We start from the raw sequence: 20,542 nt of genomic DNA, 5'->3' as shown, positions 1-20,542 counted from the left end.
CCCTCCCGCTTTTCAAGCGGGGGGTATAATAATTTACTTCCTTTCAGAAATTTTTCATAGGTAGGGCATGCTCTTGCGTATTGAATCAACTGAGAGATGTTAACCCCATATGCAGGTCATGAAGGTACATGTATTTTGCTGCATAAGTAAGGGAAAGATGACGATTGAAAAATTGAAGAAGTCATCACGTTTATTGTAAAGCTTGGTAGTTAGATAACCATTTACTTTTTTTTTCGAGTGAAATATATATTCAAAATAAATATGATGACAGATGTGTCAGACTCTATGGTATCTTTTATTTCAAGCTCACCGGGATATGTCATATCGACATAAGAATGGAAATAACCTTTGTTTATTGACAATACGTCGTCCATATATCTGAATGTCAAGTTGAAGGCCACAGCAAGTGTTTTCTTCTTTCCATGTATAAAGATTTTGAACAAATTCTTATTCATATGAATACAAAAATAGGTCTGCTAATAACGAAGTGCAATTGGTACCCATGGAAATTTCAATAAGACTTGGTCTCCAAAAACTACATAGATATTGTCAATCAGAAACTCGAGCATCATTTTTAATATGAACTTCAGAGTACTTAAATATTACATTGACTTTATAAACGCAGCCAGGATTAGTCACAGTGATGTGTTTGTCAATAATAAGTGTGTTAGTATACAAGTTCTGAAGCAACATTTTCCATCACTTTCACTTTAAGGTGAAGATCTTGTAAGTGAATGGATCTGTATCACCAATGAAAAAAAATCATGAGTGACGACCAATAATTATCCCATCATTGATGGACATCATTCCATGATATAACCATTCACTTATAGTGAAAGGTGTCATTGAACATGTGTATAGACTATCACAGACTATCAGTTCTTTCTCTAATGGATTTCACACTGTCAATATTTCTTATCATATCTGCTGCTTTTTCTGCAATCATTATGGTTGGAGCGTTGGTATTTCCGGAAGGTATGTTGCGCATGACGGAAGCATCCACTACTCGTAGATTTGAGATCCCTCTCACTCTGTTTAATTAAAATAAGATTGTCAGACATCTAAAAATAAATATTACTCAGTGTGGACATTGACATTTTGAATGGATTAAATGTCATATATATTCCATGCGATTAATAATTTCAATATTTGTAGCCAGCATTTATAGATTTATATGGCATGAAGTACATCACCAGGAATATAACTTGTTCTTCGTTAAAACATACCTGAGTTCAGGATCAACCACTGCTGTTGGATCATCTTTGGCACCCATTCGACAAGTGGACGTGGGATGAAACACTGTATATGTGTAATGTCTCAATCTACAGAACCAATACTCGTCTGATCCTGGAGATGTGTTGTCACACTGAGGCGTATAGGCCTCTAACGGATCCTTTGAAGAGGCACCAATTGACTTAAATGCTGCAGTGTCTCCGAATTTCAACATCTTCCGTACTCCTTAAAGGTCAATAATAGTAGAATGCAGTGCACATATCAATTGAACTGTTTTAATTTAAGCTGAAAAAGAATTTTACAAAATATCGATTAACTGTATTTACATAAGCCATACACAGAAGCACCGTTAGGACAAACGCAGTTGTATACCATAAATGAACACTTTTAATATTGCATCGACTCTTCAAACCGCGGGGTTTGACGGTACATGAAATTACTTGACAAATATACAGATTATAATTCGAATTTTCTATTAAATTAAGTTAGTCTATGGAGCTCACAGTGCGCCCGCTATTAACAATTTAGTATCTATTAGCTAAGGCTAAAAAAAAAAACCTCACTAATCATAGTGCTTGGTTATATATTGGTTATTGGAAGGATGTGTTATTGAAAACTTCCTGGAAAAAATTGATATTCCGTATTCTTAATATACATACTGATACTGAAAATTTCTAATTGATTTTGAGTTATTTAATCAAAATAATTACTAGTATAAATCAGACACAGCACATAAAGTTATAAACGTCCATACCTCTCAGAAACGTCTTGATATCGTCCGGGTGGTCGAGGTAGTTTGGGTCAATGAGTGGCGGATCAAAGGGATCATCACTTTGAAGTCGTATGGTCCCCCGACTTTTGGGATGAAGAAGAATTGGGAATCCCATAAAGGTCCCTATATTTCTGTCTACGTTTCTTTGAAATGCCCTTTGTGTGCCTTCCTTTAGCTTTAAAATTGCAAAATATTGTAAAAGATTTTTTTCAGGAGATTTAATGCAGTTTTAAAGCAACAATTTCCAAAGAAAAGGAAAGCGAAACATTGTGGTAATCAGTATTTCATAATTAGAAGCATTTGTTACCTTCATGTCATACAGTCCTTGATTTGCGTCGTCAATCAAATTTATATCATATCAACAAAATATTATACCGATACTCTCTTGTAGAAATTAATTGTTATCATACTAGTATTAGAATTATTGATTCAGAAGTTATTGACAAACAAGTTGATGAAACAAAAATATCACCTGTCTCATTATGTTAGTTCTATAGTCGATACAATTACCTTGTAAGCAAATACAATCTACTATAATTAAATTATTATTCAAAGAAAATGCTGACTGGCGTTTTCATACACATTGTCAGGCCAAAGTTGGCACTGTATTGTACACGAACAATTCCTTATGCCATAGCGGGTGTGCCCAGTCGGCAGGGGTTGCTCACTCCTCAAGGCACTTGATCCGACCTGTGATGTTTTAGAGGTCTTGTTGGCTCTGCTCCAAAATTTATTAATGAGCTTTGAGTTTGAATACTGTTCGGCATCTTAGTTATTTATATTGGATATATTTGTAAAAGGATTTTTTTTTACCTTTGGGTCAAGATTAAGAAGACTAAAAAGCAAGTCAACCATTGTTGGATCAAACATGAGGCTTGAGAAATGAAACTGAAAATATGGCGGTAATTTTTCGTCATCTGTGAGAAAGGCAGTTCCCTCCAAATGCGTTTTGCTCAATAAACCTGAATCAATAAAGGTTGAGAAAATCTTGTCAAATGACAAATAAAATTAACACAAACCTACTGTGTGTGTTTTCTCGATCGAAGGGTAGGGATTTCAAATATTAAACAAAATGAAAAGATATGAAGAATATATTTAAAAATTTAAAATGAAAAAGAATACTTGTAAATTACTAAACTTGAAAATAATGTAGTGTATATAATAATAAAACAGACATCATAAGTAGAATTAATGTATGATAAGTGTACAAAATAAATTTGCTATTTACATAACTCAAATTTGTTCCGTCAACTTTATCAAACTTTATTTTTAATTATTTATTATTTTATTTTTAATTATCTTTTATTCTCTTGTGGTTATGCCGAATGGACATCGATATGAGGACCCTATTCCAAAGCTGGAAATATCAGATGCGCTTAAGATCGGTCCGGAGGAAACAGCGAAACTGGATAATGTGAACATCGTATACACAGAACCGACCAAGGTAAAGAATTCCGAGATCTTTGCCACAGGAAGAAAAATTCATGCGATGGAGGAAGTGAATCAGCTTTATAAAAAAGTGAGCATTGACCCTGTTTCGGCGGAGGCAGATCATCGCATCTTAGTTTATAGATTCATAGACAACTCAGGAAAGTTACAGGAAAGCTACTGGGATGGAGGTGAACATGGGGCAGGTCGCCGCCTGTTGAAGTACATGCAATCTAACGAAATAGTTAACGTCGGAATTGTGGTTACGAGATGGAATGGTCGTACCTTCCTTGGGCAGGAACGTTTTCGTATTATGGAAGAGCACGTCAGTGATATTGCAAATCAAGTGGATGTGGATTAGGTATACAGTGTATATTAGTGCTCCATTCTGTATAGGGCTTAAACCGAGCCACCAAGTCGGAACTTTTAAATCCGTTTTTTTTCCGGAACTATACAGTATGATCGCATGGTTCTTTATTTAGTATCCTTTCTTTACATCCAGTGACATAGTTAGGTAAACATATATGACAATGCTACAATTTTTTAAAATATTTGACCTTTAATTTTCCTAAAATTTCGACCAATTTAAAGTGCACAAAATTGTCAATGAATCTTTTCTATACGTGGGTACTCTATTTACTTTACTTTTCTACTTCTTTGTGCAGTGCAGCTGTATACGTGTATAATAATGAGGGAATTGACACAATTTGCAGAATTTTGATAATTAAAAAAAAATATATATCCATATGTCAGAAATTAAAATAATATCTGTCAACTGTCAAGGTTTAAATGATGCAATGAAAAGAAAAGATGTCTTTCACTACTTTCGACAAAAAAAATGTAGTATTCTGTGTCTTATTGACACTCATTTTATAGAAGAAAACGAACAAATCATTAGAAATGAGTGGGGATATGAAGCTTATTTTAGTTCCTATATGTCGAATTCAAGAGGAGTTGCAATTTTTTTCAACAATAATTTCTCATTCAAGGTTCATGATCAGTTTTTAGATACCTCTGGTAACTACTTGGCATTAGAGATTACTATAGAAGGAAAAAAAATTACATTGATAACTATATATGGACCAAATGATGACTGTCCAACATTTTTTGAAAATATATCCAATTTGATTTCTAGATTAAATAATGAGGTCATTATTACTGGAGATTTCAATTTAGTTTTGGATCCAGCTAAGGACTATTCTAATTATTTGCATGTGAATAACCCTAGGGCAAGACAAGTAGTACTTGAGATAATGAACACATATAATTTAGTGGACATTTACAGAGAATATCATGTTGATGACAAAAGATTTACATGGAGGAAATCTAATCCCTTAAAACAGGCAAGGCTAGACTTCATACTTCTTTCCAACTCTCTTCTAAATAGTGTAAAAAATTGTGACATATTAGGAAGCTATAGATCAGATCACTCAGCAGTGGTTTTACATCTTAAAATTAACGAAATAAAGCATGGGAAAGGTTTATGGAAATTCAACAATTCTCTTTTGAAGGATCCTGATTATATTGAACTGATAAACAATCACATTAATGTAATTAAAAAACAATACGCTGTTCCAATATATGTAGAAAATTCTATAGATGAAATACCAAACTCTGAAATTCATTTAATTATTAATGATCAATTATTTCTTGAGACTCTATTAATGGAAATAAGAGCTAAAACAATATCTTATGGAAGTTATGTTAAAAGAAAGAATGTACAGAGAGAAAAAGTTTTAATCCAGGATATATCGAAATTAGAAGAGGAATATGCCTCTTCTATAGAAAAATTAACTGAGAAAAAAAGAGAATTAGAACAAATAAGACAACATAAATTAATGGGAAATGTGATAAGGTCTAGAGTCAGATGGATCAGTGATGGCGAAAAACCAACAAGTTATTTTCTAAATCTTGAGAATAGAAATTTTATAAACAAAGTAATTCCTAAACTTATTAAAACAAAAAATAATGAACAAGTGGAGATAACAGAACAATGTAAAATTCTCTTAGAAGTGGAAAATTTTTATAAAACATTATATATGCCTCAAGAAGAGGATCATAATTTAAATCTTAGAGAATCTTTAGAAGAGTATAATGTCCCAAAGTTAAATGAACATGAAAGTCTTCTATTAGAAGGAAAGATTTCTTATAGAGAGGCATCAAATGTGTTAAAACAAATGTCTAATAATAAAAGCCCGGGTAGCGATGGATTTACTGCAGAATTTTTAAAAGTATTTTGGAAAAATCTGGGTCATTTTATTGTTCGATCATTAAACTTTGGTTATGAAAATGGGGAACTCTCCTCCACACAAAAACAGGGAATAATTACATGTATACCCAAAGAGGGCAAGAGTAAATTTCAGCTTAGTAACTGGAGACCAATATCATTGTTGAATGTGATTTATAAAATTGGATCAGGCTGTATAGCTCAAAGAATAAAACAAGTTTTACCTAAAATAATAAGTTCAGATCAGACAGGATTCATACCTGGGAGATATATTGGAGAAAATACACGGCTTATATACGATCTGATGGATTATACTGAATTAAAGCAAATCCCTGGAATGTTAGTTATGATAGACTTTGAAAAAGCTTTTGACACAGTGTCATGGAAATTTATAGAAAAAACCCTAAATTTTTTCAATTTTGGACAATCTTTTTGTCAATGGATAAAAACTTTTCAATGTAATTCAAATTCATGTGTGACCCAGGCTGGTTTTTTATCCAACTTTTTCAAATTAGGACGCGGCTGTCGACAAGGGGACCCAATATCACCATATATTTTTCTCCTTTGCGCAGAGATATTATCAATAAAGATTAAAAACAATAAAGACATCAAAGGAATTGAAATAGGAAATACTGAATTTTTAATGTCTCAGTATGCTGATGACACAATGATAATTTTAGATGGGTCAGAAAAATCACTTCAGGCTTTAATAAAGGAAATAACAGAATTTTATAATATGTCAGGACTAAGGATAAATCGGTCAAAAACCCAAGTGGTATGGATAGGTAGTAAGAAATATTCTAATGACAGAGTTTGCCCAGAGATGGAATTCATCTGGACAACCAATTTTAAACTTCTTGGAATTTATTATGATGTAGATCTTGCAAAGATTACTAGATTAAATTATGACAAAAAACTTGTTAAAATCAAATCAATTATAGATCAGTGGAATAAAAGAAACTTAACACCGATTGGGAGGATAACTCTAATCAAATCACTTCTTGTATCTCAACTTAAACATTTATTTATATCCTTACCAACCCCACAAATTAATTTTCTGAAAAACTTGAGCAATATACTTTTCAATTTTCTATGGAAATCAAATGTTGATAAAGTTAAAAGAAATGTTGTTACACAGCAATATAAACACGGTGGTTTAAAAATGATTGATATTGGCTGTTATATAAAAGCTTTGAAATCAACATGGATAAGGAGAATTATTAATGACAAAAACTCCAAATGGAAAATTTTGCTTGAAAATATAATTGATACTAATAAACTAATAAATACAGGATCAGTATGTGTATCAAACTTTAATAAGTGTTTACACAATCAGTTTTGGAAGGATACATTCAATGCTTTTCGGGAAATTCAAGATAATTCTGAAATTACAGACTGGAATGAATATGTTAACCAACCTTTATGGTTGAATAAAAATTTTAAAATTGGAAAACAATCTGTCTTTTATAAACTGTGGTATGAAAATGGTGTTACTCATGTGTTAGATCTACTAGATGAACATAACAATTTTCTATCATTAGAGGATCTACAAAATAAATTTAAAATTAAAATTAATTATGTGACATACAATGGCATAAGACAGACAATACTAGCAGACTTAAAGAAATACAATTTTTATAGAAATGGATTAATGCAAAGACCAATGATTCCTTTTAATATCAAAATATTTATCAATACCAGGAAAGGATCAAAACCTATGTATGATATTTTAAATAAGCCAGTTATCAAACCTTCTGGTAAAAAGAAGTGGGCTAGATATTTTGAAATAACCGATATACGAGTACAATGGAAAACAATTTATAATCTTCCATTCCTCGTGACAGGGGATTGTAAATTACAATGGTTTCAATACAGAGTTAATCATCATATTCTAACTACAAATAGTCTCATGTATAAAATAGGTAAATCCGACACCAAGTACAATGTACTGTACTTTTTGTGAAGACGAAGAGGAAACAATTTATCATTTAATCTGGGAATGTAATGTTGTTCAGCAATTCTTAAAAAAATTCATACATTTATGTCAAGCTAAAGACATTGAATTGAATCTCAATGCAAAATCATTTATTTTTGGTGAAAAAAATAAAAATGAAAATTCAGAATACTTCAACACTATGTTGATATTAATGAAGCATTATATTTATAAAGTTCGTTGTCAGAATACCTGTCCATCTATCCAAGGTCTTTTAAATTTATTTAATTCATATTTTAAAACTTTAAAACACACCATAACAGAGGATAAAAAACTGACAGATTTTAATACTTTCTGGCAGAAATGGGTTGTTATACTTAATTAATTTACCTTCTTTGTAATTATTATCATTAGTTCTTTTTTTCAATTTTTTAAATATTAATTATTAGAAAATCCCTCAAAACTGCATTGCACTAGTCTCTTTTTAGCTTCCTCCTCTTTTCTTTCTTTCTTTTTTTTTTCTCTTAACTTCATATGGTAAGCTTAATGAAAACTTATTATGTTTTAGGGCACAACATATAATGCTTACCTGCCTCTCTCCCCTCCCTCTCTCTCTCTCTCTCTCTCTCTCTCTCTCTCTCGCTCTCTCTTTTCATAAACTTTTACACTAAGTTTGTATGTTCCAACCATAATTAGTCTTGTTTGATTTTAATTGTACATATATCCATACAGAAGTTTGTATTGTTTGTAATATGTGTGAAAGTTTCAATTAATAAAAAAAAAAAATCTTTTATTCTCTTACATAGTCTGGTAAAAAATGGTCAAAACTTCAAATTATTTGGAAAAAAATATTAAATCAAGCAATGTGATGGAAATGCTTTGTGACAACATTTTTGCAATTTTGTATTTAACATTGTCATTTTCCCCAGATATAGATTACAGTGTGGTATATAAATTTATGTGTAACATTGCACAATGTGAACAAAGCAGCGATAAGTATTCTCTTAGCTCTTTGAAACCCTCTACTTGTAAAACTGAAGGTCCTTCAAAATAAGAATTTGTGGAACAAAATTCAATAAGCTTTACCTGATTTGAAGGCCAAGTATTGAATTATAGTGCTTGGTGATGTAAGCTTGGATTTGGTGGTCACACTCGTAGTGTTGTCATGAAAATCTACAATAGTCATAATGTGGTCCTGTAAATTCTCTCCAACAGGCAGATCTGTAACCACTTGGATCTAAATAGCAATATGATGGGAATTTGTCAACAATTTTTATATATAACAAAAACCTCCAAATGTATTAAATTCAGTGTACATTGAATTATTGCTCGCCATTTCACGCATGAAAAAGTGACTGCAATATGCATAATTGTGTCGTACCCCCATGGATGTGAGATGTTCCTTTGGTCCTATTCCAGACAACATCAAGATCTGGGGTGACTGCACTGCACCTGCTGAGACAATCACCTCCTTGTTCGCCATTATGACGTACTTCCTGTTATCTCGAACAAAGGATACCCCGATCGCCTTCTTATCTTTAATTAGAACCTTAAAGAAAACATTTTGTTTTAAACATTAGAAAGTGGAACTATTTTTGCTCACTCCCCTGGCCATGGCACCTGATCCCATCTCTGATGTTTTAGAGGTCCCCAAAATTCGTATTGTTTGACTTTTGAACTTGAATACTGGGCGTTTTCTCGATACTATTTCATTTGAAAAAAGATAATCTCTTTAATATATCCAGAAGCCCATTATAATGACTAAATTAATATTCATCTACCTTAGTGACATAAGAATTTGAAGAGACATGCAGGTTCTTTCTCTTCATTACGGGTCTTAAAAATGCTTTGACAGAACTCCAACGTTCTCCATTTCTTGTTGCTTCTTGAGACTTACAAAAGCCTTTGAGAATGAAACCATGTTTGTAAAAAGTATATGTTATTAAAAACTATTAAAACGAATATGAAAGAAAGATCACGTAAAGAAATATAGAGAAGATACATGTAGTTGAATGAAGGACGCTCGTGATAAAAAAGAAGACAATGAAGACTGATAATGTTTGGCCAAAAAATTATTTTTTCATTCAAGTGTTTCATATGATGAGCATTAATTTTGATTTCTCTTTCCATCATACCAGATGTTTTCAGTAAATACAATACATGGAACAGGCAATAAATTAATGACTTCTTTTTGTGTATAAAGAATTTATCAAATATGCAGCTCACTATTAGCTCTGAAAATCATAAATATCATAATTTTAATTTCAAGAAATATCTTTAAAAAACATGTCAACCTACCTGTTTGCGATTTTCCATTGCAGTCTGTGATAGGGTGTCCTAACTCTTGCATTGCTCTGCTATAGACATCATTGAGGGGAGTCGCAGTCCCGTCACTGATAGTCAAATATCCTCCTTTTCCGTGATAGGCTGATTAAAAATATAGAAAAATCATATCAAAGAGTCTTTAACTTTAAAAGAATGTGATAGGCTGTTTAAAAATATAGAAAAATCATATCAAAGAGTCTTTAACTTTAAAAGAATGTGATAGGCTGTTTAAAAATATAGAAAAATCATATCAAAGAGTCTTTAACTTTAAAAGAATGTGATAGGCTGTTTAAAAATATAGAAAAATCATATCAAAGAGTCTTTAACTTTAAAAGAATGTGATAGGCTGTTTAAAAATATAGAAAAATCATATCAAAGAGTCTTTAACTTTAAAAGAATGTGATAGGCTGTTTAAAAATATAGAAAAATCATATCAAAGAGTCTTTAACTTTAAAAGAATGTGATAGGCTATTTAAAAATATAGAAAAATCATATCAAAGAGTCTTTAACTTTAAAAGAATGTGATAGGCTGTTTAAAAATATAGAAAAATCATATCAAAGAGTCTTTAACTGTAAAAGAATGTGATAGGCTGATTAAAAATATAGAAAAATCCTATCAAAGAGTCTTTAACTTTAAAAGAATGTGATAGGCTGTTTAAAAATATAGAAAAATCATATCAAAGAGTCTTTAACTGTAAAAGAATGTGATAGGCTATTTAAAAATATAGAAAAATCCTATCAAAGAGTCTTTAACTTTAAAAGAATGTGATAGGCTATTTAAAAATATAGAAAAATCCTATCAAAGAGTCTTTAACTTTAAAAGAATGTGATAGGCTGTTTAAAAATATAGAAAAATCCTATCAAAGAGTCTTTAACTGTAAAAGAATGTGATAGGCTGTTTAAAAATATAGAAAAATCATATCAAAGAGTCTTTAACTTTAAAAGAATGTGATAGGCTGTTTAAAAATATAGAAAAATCATATCAAAGAGTCTTTAACTTTAAAAGAATGTGATAGGCTATTTAAAAATATAGAAAAATCATATCAAAGAGTCTTTAACTTTAAAAGAATGTGATAGGCTGTTTAAAAATATAGAAAAATCATATCAAAGAGTCTTTAACTTTAAAAGAATGTGATAGGCTGTTTAAAAATATAGAAAAATCATATCAAAGAGTCTTTAACTTTAAAAGAATGTGATAGGCTGTTTAAAAATATAGAAAAATCATATCAAAGAGTCTTTAACTTTAAAAGAATGTGATAGGCTGTTTAAAAATATAGAAAAATCATATCAAAGAGTCTTTAACTTTAAAAGAATGTGATAGGCTGTTTAAAAATATAGAAAAATCATATCAAAGAGTCTTTAACTTTAAAAGAATGTGATAGGCTATTTAAAAATATAGAAAAATCATATCAAAGAGTCTTTAACTTTAAAAGAATGTGATAGGCTGTTTAAAAATATAGAAAAATCATATCAAAGAGTCTTTAACTGTAAAAGAATGTGATAGGCTGATTAAAAATATAGAAAAATCCTATCAAAGAGTCTTTAACTTTAAAAGAATGTGATAGGCTGTTTAAAAATATAGAAAAATCATATCAAAGAGTCTTTAACTGTAAAAGAATGTGATAGGCTATTTAAAAATATAGAAAAATCCTATCAAAGAGTCTTTAACTTTAAAAGAATGTGATAGGCTATTTAAAAATATAGAAAAATCCTATCAAAGAGTCTTTAACTTTAAAAGAATGTGATAGGCTGTTTAAAAATATAGAAAAATCCTATCAAAGAGTCTTTAACTGTAAAAGAATGTGATAGGCTGATTAAAAATATAGAAAAATCCTATCAAAGAGTCTTTAACTGTAAAAGAATGTGATAGGCTGTTTAAAAATATAGAAAAATCCTATCAAAGAGTCTTTAACTGTAAAAGAATGTGATAGGCTGATTAAAAATATGTTAAAAATCCTATCAAAGAGTCTTTAACTTTAAAAGAATGTGATAGGCTGTTTAAAAATATGTTAAAAATCCTATCAAAGAGTCTTTAACTGTAAAAGAATGTGATAGGCTGATTAAAAATATAGAAAAATCCTATCAAAGAGTCTTTAACTGTAAAAGAATGTGATAGGCTGATTAAAAATATGTTAAAAATCCTATCAAAGAGTCTTTAACTGTAAAAGAATGTGATAGGCTGATTAAAAATATAGAAAAATCATATCAAAGAGTCTTTAACTTTAAAAGAATGTGATAGGCTGATTAAAAATATGTTAAAAATCCTATCAAAGAGTCTTTAACTTTAAAAGAATGTGATAGGCTGTTTAAAAATATAGAAAAATCCTATCAAAGAGTCTTTAACTTTAAAAGAATGTGATAGGCTGATTAAAAATATGTTAAAAATCCTATCAAAGAGTCTTTAACTGTAAAAGAATGTGATAGGCTGATTAAAAATATAGAAAAATCCTATCAAAGAGTCTTTAACTTTAAAAGAATGTGATAGGCTGATTAAAAATATAGAAAAATCATATCAAAGAGTCTTTAACTTTAAAAGAATGTGATAGGCTGATTAAAAATATGTTAAAAATCCTATCAAAGAGTCTTTAACTGTAAAAGAATGTGATAGGCTGATTAAAAATATAGAAAAATCATATCAAAGAGTCTTTATACTTTAAAAGAATGTGATAGGCTGATTAAAAATATGTTAAAAATCCTATCAAAGAGTCTTTAACTTTAAAAGAATGTGATAGGCTGTTTAAAAATATAGAAAAATCCTATCAAAGAGTCTTTAACTTTAAAAGAATGTGATAGGCTGATTAAAAATATGTTAAAAATCCTATCAAAGAGTCTTTAACTTTCAAAGAATGTGATAGGCTGATTAAAAATATGTTAAAAATCCTATCAAAGAGTCTTTAACTTTAAAAGAATGTGATAGGCTGATTAAAAATATAGAAAAATCATATCAAAGAGTCTTTAACTTTAAAAGAATGTGATAGGCTGATTAAAAATATGTTAAAAATCCTATCAAAGAGTCTTTAACTGTAAAAGAATGTGATAGGCTGATTAAAAATATAGAAAAATCATATCAAAGAGTCTTTAACTTTAAAAGAATGTGATAGGCTGATTAAAAATATGTTAAAAATCCTATCAAAGAGTCTTTAACTTTAAAAGAATGTGATAGGCTGATTAAAAATATAGAAAAATCCTATCAAAGAGTCTTTAACTTTAAAAGAATGTGATAGGCTATTTAAAAATATAGAAAAATCCTATCAAAGAGTCTTTAACTTTAAAAGAATGTGATAGGCTGTTTAAAAATATAGAAAAATCCTATCAAAGAGTCTTTAACTGTAAAAGAATGTGATAGGCTGATTAAAAATATAGAAAAATCCTATCAAAGAGTCTTTAACTGTAAAAGAATGTGATAGGCTGTTTAAAAATATAGAAAAATCCTATCAAAGAGTCTTTAACTGTAAAAGAATGTGATAGGCTGATTAAAAATATGTTAAAAATCCTATCAAAGAGTCTTTAACTTTAAAAGAATGTGATAGGCTGTTTAAAAATATGTTAAAAATCCTATCAAAGAGTCTTTAACTGTAAAAGAATGTGATAGGCTGATTAAAAATATAGAAAAATCCTATCAAAGAGTCTTTAACTGTAAAAGAATGTGATAGGCTGATTAAAAATATGTTAAAAATCCTATCAAAGAGTCTTTAACTGTAAAAGAATGTGATAGGCTGATTAAAAATATAGAAAAATCCTATCAAAGAGTCTTTAACTGTAAAAGAATGTGATAGGCTGATTAAAAATATGTTAAAAATCCTATCAAAGAGTCTTTAACTTTAAAAGAATGTGATAGGCTGTTTAAAAATATGTTAAAAATCCTATTAAAGAGTCTTTAACTGTAAAAGAATGTGATAGGCTGATTAAAAATATAGAAAAATCATATCAAAGAGTCTTTAACTTTAAAAGAATGTGATAGGCTGATTAAAAATATGTTAAAAATCCTATCAAAGAGTCTTTAACTGTAAAAGAATGTGATAGGCTGATTAAAAATATAGAAAAATCATATCAAAGAGTCTTTAACTTTAAAAGAATGTGATAGGCTGATTAAAAATATGTTAAAAATCCTATCAAAGAGTCTTTAACTTTAAAAGAATGTGATAGGCTGATTAAAAATATAGAAAAATCATATCAAAGAGTCTTTAACTTTAAAAGAATGTGATAGGCTGATTAAAAATATGTTAAAAATCCTATCAAAGAGTCTTTAACTTTAAAAGAATGTGATAGGCTGTTTAAAAATATAGAAAAATCACATCAAAGAGTCTTTAACTGTAAAAGAATGTGATAGGCTGTTTAAAAATATAGAAAAATCATATCAAAGAGTCTTTAACTTTAAAAGAATGTGATAGGCTGATTAAAAATATAGAAAAATCATATCAAAGAGTCTTTAACTGTAAAAGAATGTGATAGGCTGTTTAAAAATATAGAAAAATCATATCAAAGAGTCTTTAACTTTAAAAGAATGTGATAGGCTGTTTACAAATATAGAAAAATCACATCAAAGAGTCTTTAACTGTAAAAGAATGTGATAGGCTGTTTAAAAATATAGAAAAATCATATCAAAGAGTCTTTAACTTTAAAAGAATGTGATAGGCTGATTAAAAATATAGAAAAATCATATCAAAGAGTCTTTAACTGTAAAAGAATGTGATAGGCTGATTAAAAATATAGAAAAATCCTATCAAAGAGTCTTTAACTTTAAAAGAATGTGATAGACTGATTAAAAATATAGAAAAATCCTATCAAAGAGTCTTTAACTTTAAAAGAATGTGATAGGCTGATTAAAAATATAGAAAAATCCTATCAAAGAGTCTTTAACTGTAAAAGAATGTGATAGGCTGATTAAAAATATAGAAAAATCCTATCAAAGAGTCTTTAACTTTAAAAGAATGTGATAGGCTGTTTAAAAATATAGAAAAATCCTATCAAAGAGTCTTTAACTTTAAAAGAATGTGATAGGCTGATTAAAAATATAGAAAAATCCTATCAAAGAGTCTTTAACTGTAAAAGAATGTGATAGGCTGATTAAAAATATAGAAAAATCCTATCAAAGAGTCTTTAACTGTAAAAGAATGTGATAGGCTGTTTAAAAATATAGAAAAATCATATCAAAGAGTCTTTAACTTTAAAAGAATGTGATAGGCTGATTAAAAATATGTTAAAAATCCTATCAAAGAGTCTTTAACTTTAAAAGAATGTGATAGGCTGTTTAAAAATATGTTAAAAATCCTATCAAAGAGTCTTTAACTGTAAAAGAATGTGATAGGCTGATTAAAAATATAGAAAAATCCTATCAAAGAGTCTTTAACTGTAAAAGAATGTGATAGGCTGATTAAAAATATAGAAAAATCCTATCAAAGAGTCTTTAACTTTAAAAGAATGTGATAGGCTGATTAAAAATATAGAAAAATCCTATCAAAGAGTCTTTAACTGTAAAAGAATGTGATAGGCTGATTAAAAATATAGAAAAATCCTATCAAAGAGTCTTTAACTGTAAAAGAATGTGATAGGCTGTTTAAAAATATAGAAAAATCATATCAAAGAGTCTTTAACTTTAAAAGAATGTGATAGGCTGATTAAAAATATGTTAAAAATCCTATCAAAGAGTCTTTAACTTTAAAAGAATGTGATAGGCTGTTTAAAAATATGTTAAAAATCCTATCAAAGAGTCTTTAACTGTAAAAGAATGTGATAGGCTGATTAAAAATATAGAAAAATCCTATCAAAGAGTCTTTAACTTTAAAAGAATGTGATAGGCTGTTTAAAAATATGTTAAAAATCCTATCAAAGAGTCTTTAACTGTAAAAGAATGTGATAGGCTGATTAAAAATATAGAAAAATCATATCAAAGAGTCTTTAACTTTAAAAGAATGTGATAGGCTGATTAAAAATATGTTAAAAATCCTATCAAAGAGTCTTTAACTTTAAAAGAATGTGATAGGCTGTTTAAAAATATAGAAAAATCACATCAAAGAGTCTTTAACTGTAAAAGAATGTGATAGGCTGTTTAAAAATATAGAAAAATCATATCAAAGAGTCTTTAACTTTAAAAGAATGTGATAGGCTGATTAAAAATATAGTTAAAAATCATATCAAAGAGTCTTTAACTGTAAAAGAATGTGATAGGCTGTTTAAAAATATAGAAAAATCATATCAAAGAGTCTTTAACTTTAAAAGAATGTGATAGGCTGTTTAAAAATATAGAAAAATCACATCAAAGAGTCTTTAACTGTAAAAGAATGTGATAGGCTGTTTAAAAATATAGAAAAATCATATCAAAGAGTCTTTAACTTTAAAAGAATGTGATAGGCTGATTAAAAATATAGAAAAATCATATCAAAGAGTCTTTAACTGTAAAAGAATGTGATAGGCTGATTAAAAATATAGAAAAATCCTATCAAAGAGTCTTTAACTTTAAAAGAATGTGATAGACTGATTAAAAATATAGAAAAATCCTATCAAAGAGTCTTTAACTTTAAAAGAATGTGATAGGCTGATTAAAAATATAGAAAAATCCTATCAAAGAGTCTTTAACTGTAAAAGAATGTGATAGGCTGTTTAAAAATATAGAAAAATCATATCAAAGAGTCTTTAACTTTAAAAGAATGTGATAGGCTGATTAAAAATATGTTAAAAATCCTATCAAAGAGTCTTTAACTTTAAAAGAATGTGATAGGCTGTTTAAAAATATGTTAAAAATCCTATTAAAGAGTCTTTAACTGTAAAAGAATGTGATAGGCTGATTAAAAATATAGAAAAATCATATCAAAGAGTCTTTAACTTTAAAAGAATGTGATAGGCTGATTAAAAATATGTTAAAAATCCTATCAAAGAGTCTTTAACTGTAAAAGAATGTGATAGGCTGATTAAAAATATAGAAAAATCCTATCAAAGAGTCTTTAACTTTAAAAGAATGTGATAGGCTGATTAAAAATATGTTAAAAATCCTATCAAAGAGTCTTTAACTTTAAAAGAATGTGATAGGCTGTTTAAAAATATAGAAAAATCACATCAAAGAGTCTTTAACTGTAAAAGAATGTGATAGGCTGTTTAAAAATATAGAAAAATCATATCAAAGAGTCTTTAACTTTAAAAGAATGTGATAGGCTGATTAAAAATATAGAAAAATCATATCAAAGAGTCTTTAACTGTAAAAGAATGTGATAGGCTGTTTAAAAATATAGAAAAATCATATCAAAGAGTCTTTAACTTTAAAAGAATGTGATAGGCTGATTAAAAATATGTTAAAAATCCTATCAAAGAGTCTTTAACTGTAAAAGAATGTGATAGGCTGTTTAAAAATATAGAAAAATCATATCAAAGAGTCTTTAACTTTAAAAGAATGTGATAGGCTGATTAAAAATATGTTAAAAATCCTATCAAAGAGTCTTTAACTTTAAAAGAATGTGATAGGCTGTTTAAAAATATGTTAAAAATCCTATCAAAGAGTCTTTAACTGTAAAAGAATGTGATAGGCTGATTAAAAATATAGAAAAATCATATCAAAGAGTCTTTAACTTTAAAAGAATGTGATAGGCTGATTAAAAATATGTTAAAAATCCTATCAAAGAGTCTTTAACTGTAAAAGAATGTGATAGGCTGATTAAAAATATAGAAAAATCATATCAAAGAGTCTTTAACTTTAAAAGAATGTGATAGGCTGATTAAAAATATGTTAAAAATCCTATCAAAGAGTCTTTAACTTTAAAAGAATGTGATAGGCTGTTTAAAAATATAGAAAAATCATATCAAAGAGTCTTTAACTGTAAAAGAATGTGATAGGCTGTTTAAAAATATAGAAAAATAACATCAAAGAGCCTTTTACTTTAAAACAATGTGAAACTGAACTCAGTAAATAAAGGGAAAATGCACATGAGAATAAAAATCCACACAAAAAATAATCTTAGGTGGAACTTACAGAAAAAGAATGTTTCATTTCATGTTTTAAAAACGTTTTTATAACGTTATATAAAATTTTTAAAATTTAAAAGCTAAACATACCCTTTAAATAATTTTTGAAACGTTTCAAAAACATTTTTTTTAAAATGTTCCTTAAACTATATTAAAAATGTTTCAAAAACATTTTGACAATGTTCCTTCCAAATGTTTCAGAAACGTATTATGAGATATTCAGATTTATGGAAGAGAATGTTTCATTTCATGTTTTAGAACGTTTTTAAAACGTAATATAAAAATCTATAATATTTGAAAGCTAAACATACTTTTTGAATTATTTTTAAAACGTCTCAAAATTAACATTTTAGAAAAAAATGTTCCTTTAATAATATTAAGAATGTTTCAAAAATATTTTGACAATGTTCCTTCCAAATGTTTCAGAAATATTCATGCAATGTTTCAGATTTATGGAAAAGGAATGTTTCATTTCATGTTTTTAGAATGTTCTTAAAACGTAATATAAAAATCTATATTTGAAAGCTAATCATACCTTTTGAATCATTTTTAAAACGTTTCAGAAACATTCCAGAAAAATATTCCAAAAGGATTTTATCATAAGCTTCTTGGAAACATTTTTAAAATGTTTTTAAATGTTATAATGAGAATAGGAAATGTTTTAAAAATATTTTAAAAATGTTTAGTCTGAAATGTTTCGAAAAAAAACTTTTTACTACACCAATAAAATGTTTTAAAATGTTTTGTGCTACCTGGGAATGCATATGCCTACCTGAACTTTGAAGTTCTGGGATTTGTATGTCTTCAGATTTAATAAAATAAGGGAGGACATCTTTATAGCTCCAACCTTTACACCCTTCTTTGGCCCAGCCATCGTAGTCATGGCGACTGCCACGGACATGTTGCATAAAGTTCAAATTACTTGTACCTCCAAGTACTCTTCCTTTCGGCCAGGCACATTTCTACACAATATAAATTCAACATGAAGAATAGAATAGACTCTGTTTTTAAATTTACATTTAAGACTTTTGAATATGCATTTTGAATTCAATTTGAAAAAGGTGTACTAGTATGCAATATTTCTATGGGGTTTCAATTATTGTACCTTATCTTGCATTGCCAAACATGCATTCTTTTGAGGTACAGTTCGGAACTTCCAGTCTTGCTTTGACAACTGGACACTTGAAGAGGCGATTGGGATACTTATGTTCATGTTTTCATCTTCGGAACCCCCGGCTTCTAGAATAAGAACCGAGGATTCTGGGTCTTCTGACAGTCTATTAGCAAGGACACACCCTGCTGTTCCAGCTCCCACTGAACAAATATATTAATCCACGTGAAAAAATAAAATACTAGTAATTGTTTCTAGAGAAATCAACTTGTTACACAACAGCTTCCACTACGTACACCTAAGATTTCATATGATGCTATATACATGTATAGTTATTTCAAGTAAATAAAAATACATAATTTACTGGCATTAAAAAAGCATACAAAAATTGTGTATTGTACTTCTGAATTAATTCTTTTGAATGAAATAAAACAATTAACATACATAATTATAGCTTATATAACACTTACCTATAATGTAATCATATGTAGAGTTGAGTGTAATTGGTTCCTCCGTATGAGTCTCTCGATTTGTAAAGAATACAACCAAGACACCAACCACTAAGGCAATTATGGCCAATTTAGTCCCCATTTTCCCTTATGAGTTGTTTCCACTGGTTCACGCTACAAATTTGATAAACATATTTGGTTGAAAAAAAAATTATTTTCACACTGAATTAACTAACAACGGATTCATCCGTTTTCTCAATCGATCCAATTAAAGGTTGGGATCGGGAGACGATAGAATACTGCTGCGTACTCGTCTATGCATATGATAATCCAAATTCTGCTCTAGGTCTGGAGTTGGCTGTTTATTATTTTTATTGCTTAAGGGGGATGTACGGCCACCTTTAGTGCAGTGAACGCAAAATGTAAACATTTCTTCAAATGGCTAAAATACATTATATTTTGATCAAATTTTAAGTCTTTTTGATAAAGATACAATAAATATACATAACCGAATGCATGTTGTGCATATATAATCTATACTTTTGCAGAAAAATGCTTTTGATATGCTCCTTAGAACTGCGCAGCTACAGAATTCAGCAGAGCCTTAAAAAATCCAAAAAAATATGCAAACTGTGCATTAATGTTCTCTCTACAACCATTTGTTGAGAAAATGTCTAAATTTTGCACTTTTAAATAATAATTTCAAGTTCAAAACAAGGTACCATTGTTTTCAAAAAGAGTGTAAAGAACCATGAAAGTAGTTCATGGATAGCAGCACGTGGTCTATTTTTAGCACAAAATCTTGTTTTCCAGACCTCTTCTTAATATGGAGGGGCATAACAATCTTTAAATGTAGAAGAGAATTACAGTTGCAAAATATTTCAAATAATATGAACACTTTAAAAAGAGGAAAGGTGTTATAGTGTGGCTTGAAGTAATTTATTTAGTTTGAACATAATTTTTTTTTCTATTTGCCCATATTTTCAAAATTACAATTGTACAAAGTAAAGAGAAAAAATCAACCTATATATAAACATCTTTAAAATGATGTTTGGTGGTCCTCCCAACTCAGGGAAAAATTATTGGGTCCGTATTTATAGGTGAGAAAAAA

At 28.8% G+C, this 20,542-nt stretch overlaps 1 protein-coding gene across 1 annotated transcript; it reads right to left on the bottom strand.

Annotated features, from left to right (window-relative positions):
• Positions 1-552: 552 nt before the first annotated feature.
• Positions 553-19,610, bottom strand: LOC134229270 (glucose dehydrogenase [FAD, quinone]-like). The gene is made up of 11 exons (XM_062710984.1): positions 19,453-19,610; positions 18,977-19,185; positions 18,644-18,833; positions 9,892-10,020; positions 9,375-9,496; positions 8,975-9,142; positions 8,680-8,830; positions 2,819-2,967; positions 1,988-2,180; positions 1,227-1,458; positions 553-1,031 (listed from the first exon to the last, which is right to left on the bottom strand). Exons 1-11 carry the CDS (start codon positions 19,571-19,573, stop codon positions 866-868), a joined length of 1,830 nt encoding a protein of 609 aa, XP_062566968.1. The 5' UTR covers positions 19,574-19,610; the 3' UTR covers positions 553-865.
• Between the last annotated feature and the right edge of the window lie 932 nt (positions 19,611-20,542).

This window comes from Saccostrea cucullata, unplaced genomic scaffold (genome assembly GCF_032062105.1).
Source record: "Saccostrea cucullata isolate Sc308-1 unplaced genomic scaffold, CSIRO_AGI_Scuc_v1 ctg1320, whole genome shotgun sequence".
In the NCBI taxonomy this organism is placed as follows: domain Eukaryota; kingdom Metazoa; phylum Mollusca; class Bivalvia; order Ostreida; family Ostreidae; genus Saccostrea; species Saccostrea cuccullata.
The sequence above is the reverse complement of the archived record's forward strand: the minus strand, read 5'-3'. Positions and strand labels throughout refer to the sequence as shown.

Excerpts from the sequence above, each read along its gene's own strand:
- LOC134229270 (XM_062710984.1), bottom strand. The coding sequence starts at position 19,573 with ATGGGGACTAAATTGGCCATAATTGCCTTAGTGGTTGGTGTCTTGGTT. Across the intron at positions 18,834-18,976 it reads GTTTGGCAATGCAAGATAAG|AAATGTGCCTGGCCGAAAGG; the intron begins GTACAATAATTG and ends TATATTGTGTAG. Across the intron at positions 8,831-8,974 it reads AACATCTCACATCCATGGGG|ATCCAAGTGGTTACAGATCT; the intron begins GTACGACACAAT and ends ATTGCTATTTAG.